Consider the following 6,977-nt stretch of genomic DNA (forward strand, 5'->3'; position numbering starts at 1 on the left):
TGAAAATTTTAAATGATATATACAAGAGAAATGATAGATAGATAGATAGATAGATAGATAATAGAAGAGTAGAGGAGAGATACAAGAAAACGTCTAGGAGGAACAAGAGCAAGTAATGTGATAAAAGACAAATCATATTCTCTTTATGTGAAGAATCTAGATTTAAGTGTGTGTGTGTGTGTGCGTGTGCGTGTGCGTGTGCGTGTGTGTGTGTGTGTGTGTGTGTGTACCTGTCATGAAAACATGGATGAAGACTATTTGAATATATAAGGAATAAAGAAGATAGATAGATATGGGGAGTCAGGAGGAGAGACAGGGTAGAGTAGGAGGAGCGTGAAAATAAGAACAGGATACCATGACATACATAAACATATATATGACATATATATATATTCTATAATAAAAACAATTATTTTGTATGCTAAATAAATCACAATAAGAAGGAATTGAGGCACAAAGGTGTTATATAGCTTGACCAAAAGACCTGAAGTAAAAGCTAAGATCACAACAAACTTGAATGTACTTGTAATTATGGAGTAACAAATACTGCAAAAAAAATGAAGTTTAGTATATTAAAGATGATACCTTCTGATCTGAAGTGATAAAGACTGGGGTAAATGAAAAGCTTTTAGATATTAGTATTATCTGAATAGACCATTTTGTCTTGCTGAGTAGTCAAGTAGTCAAATAATAAGAAAATTTTATGGATGTGTGCAATAGGGGATTAGTCAACACAAAGAGCAGGTTATTCATTTGATATGTCGGGAAGGCATTTGAGAGAAGATGATTAAACTGTTACAAGTGTTTAGAGGGTTAAAAGTAAGGTCAGTGAACAAATTATAAAAAGTAACAGAATCCAGGTCCTAAATGAGAATTAATATATTGAATTGTTGGTGGATGGAGGTTCATATTTGAACCAGATGGTCATCTAGTAGGCATGAGAGTGTTAACACAGAGGAACAGACATCTTGATCTTTTTTAAATCTTAGGAGCATGTGCCTCTTATCTTTACAGAACACTTCAAATTTACATCAGAATTAATCAGAAAGAGAAGTTTTAAAGAAAAAAATATGTTCTATAAAATTAAGATCCAATACATCCAACACTAAGAAAAAGATTTTGTCCTTCAATTCTGGCTTCTTTATAATTCACTCTTATCTTCTGATAAACAAACTGTCAACATTGAATCCATGGCCAAGAATAACTTCACCATTGTAAATGAATTCATTCTAATGGGCTTTACTGACCACCCTGAGTGGGAGATTCCCCTCTTTCTGGTGTTTCTCAGCTTCTATATTGTCACTATCCTGGGGAACTTGGGCATGGTCCTGCTCATCCAGGTAGATGTCCAACTCCGCACACCAATGTATTTCTTCCTGAGCCATCTCTCTGTGTTAGATGCCTGCTACACATCGGTTATCACCCCTCAGATTCTGGCTACACTGGCTACAGGCAAAACAGTCATCCCCTATGGTCAATGTGCTACCCAGTTCTTCTTATTCACCATCTGTGCAGGTACAGAGTGTTTCTTGCTGTCCGTGATGGCCTATGATCGCTATGTTGCTATTAGCAATCCTCTGCTCTACAGAGTGGCCATGAGTCCTAGAAAATGCTGGAGTTTGGTAGTGGGAGCCTATGTCTGTGGAGTATCTGGGGCCATCTTAAGAACCACATGTACCTTCTCCCTCTCCTTCTGTGGAGACAATAAGATCAATTTCTTCTTTTGTGACCTCCCACCTCTGCTGAAGCTGGCCTGCAGTGATACAACAAATGCTGAGATTATTATTGTCTTTTTTGGGAACTTTGTCATTTTGGCCAATGCCTTGGTCATACTCATTTCCTACCTGCTCATCATCAAGGCTGTAATGAAGATGAAGTCTTCAGGTGGAAGAGTCAAGACTTTCTCTACATGTGTCTCCCACCTCACTGCTGTGGCTCTCTTATTTGGGACCCTCATCTTCATGTACATACGGAGTGGTTCAAGAAAATCCCTGGAAGAAGACAAAATTGTGTCTGTCTTCTATACTGTGGTCATTCCCATGCTGAACCCTCTAATCTACAGTCTACGAAACAAGGATGTGAAGGATGCCTTCAAGAAGGCCACTGATAGATGCCAGATGTCCCACAGCATACAACACTAAGTGAGAAGATCTCTTATGTTAGTCAAGTTTGTCTGGAGTACCCTAATAGACATCAGATGTTTTACCCATAAATAGAGAAAAAGTAGACAAGTGATACCAGGCAAGGAAATACATAAATGTGGTAAATGTTTTATGCAAAAATTCTACAATGCTTTATTATTGTCCCTATCTATAACTTTCAGTTCATCCTGTCACTAAGATTCTTTAGAGAATCTAAGTCCAAGGAATTTAGAGTTACATCAGCTGACCACAATTCTTAATGCCTTTTTCCTCTTGTCTTTGTTGCTCCTAACATAACTGTGCTTTCTATATCAAAGAATTCATCTAATCCCTGTGAATTGGACTAATCTAATTTTTTCTGTGTTTCTTTTAATATGTCACCTAAAAAGTAAAAAAGTATTGTACAACACAAGCCTCTCTCTTCATTGCAGTGTCTTCTTACTTGCTCAGGTCAGAACTTGCAACTGTCTTGATAGTCAGTAACCACTAGACTTCTGATTCCTTCTTCCATGTTACAATGATATCATTGAGATAAAGTTAAAAGTTTACTTGTATGAAGGCCTCCACAAAGGCCAACTGTAGGTTCTGAAGGACACCAGAACTGCTGATTCCTCTCACCCTACTGTCTAACTTCTGAGAAGTTCTTACCAGGCATTGTATAAGTACTAAAATTTTAGTGAGCACAGAGACATATACACAAGTGAACTATGCATTTCATCTGGGAACAAAGATTTTTCTGAAAGTAGTTGTATCTCCTCCACCAAGCTATGAAACCTTTCAAACTAATGTATACTCCTTAATTTCTACATGTAGAAATGTACATGTAGAATGTATAATGTACATTCATTCATTCTTTTGTGTCCAAAGTTCAAAACAGACAAGCTTTAAATCACTGCTTTTGCAGTAATTTGTAAATGGTATGCATGATCCTCATAGTCACTCCATCAAGCAAATGAAAATTTGGCTAGATACAAAATTTCCATGTTACAATTAAGAAAATATTTACTTTACTGTCAACCCTGTCAGGCTTCCCCATAGCCTGTCTTCATATCTTTCTGTTGGTTGATGATCCCCAGAAATACTTTTCTACCAGAGATCCCAGTGGTACACTGGGCTAAGCCTCCAATATGAAACTCTCACTAAATTTCCAGTTCTCCATTACATTCTGTTCAGACTCTTAGTACTATATCAGCATTCTTCTAGAAGCCTCTCATCCCACTCCACCTCCATTTACTGGAAAATCCACTTCTTAGTGCAAATTTATGGTAGCCCTAGATCTTTAATCCTTGTATCTCTAGACTGACTCTCTTTCCTACTGCAGCCTGCTTGAAGGAACCCCTTCCCCAATCATACCTCAACCCCCAAGGACTCAACATCTTGGTGCAGAACAGATACCCCAAGCTCTTTTCCACAGCCTCTCTGAGCTTTCCTCCTAGACCATCTCCATTCTTTTCTGCTGCCCACCAAGTGGCAGAAGCAGTCTCTACTGGGGAACTCACAGCCACTATGATTGCCTGTGATCTAGAGAGAGCAACAGCAATTAAAGAACAGAATATCCAACAAACAAACAAATATCAAAGGTTAACACCAAGAAACACCTCAACATAGGAGTTCTAGATGCTTAGAACTCACCACAAAATCACAACATGAACAGCCAAAACAATTTCTCCACCAGAATCTTAATATAGTAGGTCCTGAGAAATGCAATCCAGCAGAAGCACAAGACAAGGACCTCAAAATAGCAATCATGAAAAGTTCAAGGACCTTAAATATGATATGAATAAGTACCTTAGTGAAGGCCATGAAAATACAAAGTAAGAGTTGAATGAAATAATAAAAAAATTGTGATATTAAAGAAGAAATAGGATAACTGAAGAAAATCTAAACAATAAAATTGGAAATTAAAATTTTAGGAAATCAAGCAAAGTCTTCAGAGCTAGGTCTCACCAATAGATCACAAGATAAAAAAAAATCAAGGATTTCTGGAATTGAAGACAAGATAAAAGAAATAGTTACCTCAGTCAAAGAAAATATTAAATCTAAAAAAATACTGGGCTCAAATGTACAGAAAACTTGAGACACTATGGAAAGGCCAAATCTATGAATAATAGCATTAGAAACAGGAGAAGAAACCCAGGTCAAAAGTATGAAAAATATTTTTTAACAAAATCATTAAAGAAAATTTTCCCAACCTAAAGAAGGAGGTACCTGTCAAGGTACAAGAATCCTACAGAACATCAAATACAAAGGAAAAGAAATGAAATTCTATGACATATAATAATAAAAACACCAAATGTACGGAATGAAAAAAGTATATTAAAAGCTTCACAGGGAAAAGACCAACTAATATATAAAAGCAGGCCCTTTAGAATAATGCCTGGTTTCTCAATGGAAATTTTGACATACAGAAGAGCCTGGATAGATGGTCTGAGAGACCAGACAAACCAGCCCAGACTATTAGACCCAGCAAAACTACTAATCACATTCAACAGAGAAAGAAAAAAAAATCCGTGATAAAACTAAATTTAAACAATTACTAACCACCAGCCCAAGTCTATAGAAGAAAAACTTCAGTTTGAAGTAATTAACCACACCCAAGATAGCATAAGAACTATATAACCAAAAACAGTAAATCAAAGGAGGAAAAACAAAACAAAACAACAACAGCAAAAAAGAAAAACAAAATAACTACAAAAACCACATAACACTATAACTACAAAATAACAGGAACCAATAAATACCAATTTTCCAGACCTAATCTCTCAGTCTAATCCCAAGTATTGCAACAGAACACCAGCTGCAGCTTCCTTTCGCCCTGCCCACATCTTCTGTAGATCCCACAGAACATACCCTCCTAACCTCCCTCCTTTAACTCTTTGCTGTATACCAGCCCCCCAACTCAAACAGGCACCTCCTGTTTTATCAAAGTCCATACCTCTAAAAGGAAAAAAAGAAAAGAAAACAGGTAGGCTGCCCACAGACCTTCTCCCTGTTCACCCAGAAGCAATCCATCATTCTTCTCCCTAGTGTTGCAAACAGACACCAGCTACAGCCTTCCCCCGACCCCACCGGCCACGTCACCTTTGGATCTCACAGACCATCCTGTCCTAACTCCACTCCCCATTTGTCACTGCATCCCAGTCTCCAACACCAGCAGGCATTCCCTATGAACACACCAGCTGAGCAGCCAAGTAAAACAGGCAGCCCATAGCCATCACACTAAAAAAAAAAAAAAAAAGCAGAAAGGAAACAGAAACCAAGGGGAAAAAATCACCCACTCAACAAAGACAGACCCAGAATCAGCAACTAGACCTATAATCATCCCAAATTCTGATGACTGGATGTAAGTATAAGACTACAATCAATAACAACCAAGGCAATATGGGTCCAATAGAGCCCAGCTATCCTACCATAGCAGGTACTGAATACTCTAATATAGCTGAAGCACGAGAAAAAAAATCAAACAACCAAAAAAACTTAAATTAACTATATGAAGATGATAAAGGTACTTAAAGAGGAAATGAATAAATCACTTTCTAAACATTCAGGAAAACACAAACAATTAGAGGAAATAAATAGATCCCTTAAAGAAAACCAAGAAAAAAAAAATAGTTGAAGAAAACAATTAAAACTGTTTAAGACCTGAAAATAGAAAGAAAAACAATAAAGAAAGCCAAGTGTAACTGAGGAAATTATAGAAATAAAAATGTTAGCAATTTGAAAAACTACTACAGGGTCAAGTTCCACCAACATAATACAAAAGAAGGAAGAGAGAATCAAACCGGATAGCAGCAACAACAACAGAAAGTACAGAAACTCATGGAAACTGAACAACTCTCTACTGAATGAAAAATGAGTCAAGATAGAAATAAAGAAAGAAATTAAAACCATACTATAACTGTATGAAAATGAACAAATAACATACCCAAACCAATGGGACACAGTGAAGACATGTTTAAGAGGAAAGCTCATAACACTAAATGCTACATCAAAAAAACTAGAGAGATCTCATGTTAGTAATTTAGCTGCACACCTGAAAGATCTGTAACAAAAAACAAAAATAACATCCAAAAAGAGTAGGTGGCAAGAAATAATCAAACTTGTGGCTGAAATCAATGAACTAAAAAGGATTAAAAACAATCTAAAGAATCAATGGAATGAAGAGTTAGTTCTTTGAGATAATAATATTGACAAAATCATTGAAATTAAGCAAAAGACAGAGAAAGAAGATTGAAATTACAGATAAATAAAGACCCTACAACAGACACTGAAGAAATCAGAGAATCATAAGGACATACTTTAAAAATCTATTCTCCACCAAGTAGGAAAACCTGAAAGATCAAATAAGTAATTTAAACACATGTATAACACCTAGAGAAATAGAAGCTGTAATTAAAATCTCCCAACCTCCTGCCCTCAAAAAAAAAAAAAAAAAAAATCCTGAGTCCAAATGGATTCAGTGAAGAATTCTACCAGAACTTTAAAGGGGAATTAATGTCAATTGTTCTCAAAATAGAAATTGAAGGACCTCTTGTGTGGGGGCCTACCAGGCTATCTAGTGAGAAATAACTCAGGGTCAGAGAATCTATGCTTGCTTTACCCAGCAGGGCTGCATGAGAAGATGATTTGGTCACAGGCTGTACAGTGTGCTTTTATCTTGCAAGGGGGAGGTCTTTTGCCTCTCCCCTTAGCATATTATAAAAAGCCCTTTTCAATAAAGGATGAAGCTGTTGGGTATTGATCCAGGCCCTCCTGAAGCTATTCTGTATTCTGTCTTTCCTCTCATCATCTAGGTCTCCCTTTCTATCTGATACATTTTCATCTCTCTCTCATAAG

The 6,977-nt window shown here is 36.7% G+C and overlaps 1 protein-coding gene across 1 annotated transcript; it reads left to right on the top strand.

Moving 5' to 3' along the window:
* The first annotated feature begins 1,190 nt into the window (after positions 1-1,190).
* LOC118575047 (olfactory receptor 9I1) lies at positions 1,191-2,141 on the top strand. Its single transcript, XM_036175758.1, has one exon. The coding sequence runs from the start codon at positions 1,191-1,193 to the stop codon at positions 2,139-2,141; it is 951 nt and encodes a 316-aa protein (XP_036031651.1).
* The last annotated feature ends 4,836 nt before the right edge of the window (positions 2,142-6,977 follow it).

This window comes from Onychomys torridus, chromosome 1 (genome assembly GCF_903995425.1).
Source record: "Onychomys torridus chromosome 1, mOncTor1.1, whole genome shotgun sequence".
Lineage (NCBI taxonomy): Eukaryota > Metazoa > Chordata > Mammalia > Rodentia > Cricetidae > Onychomys > Onychomys torridus.

Coding starts and splice junctions, on each gene's coding strand:
- LOC118575047 (XM_036175758.1), top strand. CDS start 1,191: ATGGCCAAGAATAACTTCACCATTGTAAATGAATTCATTCTAATGGGC.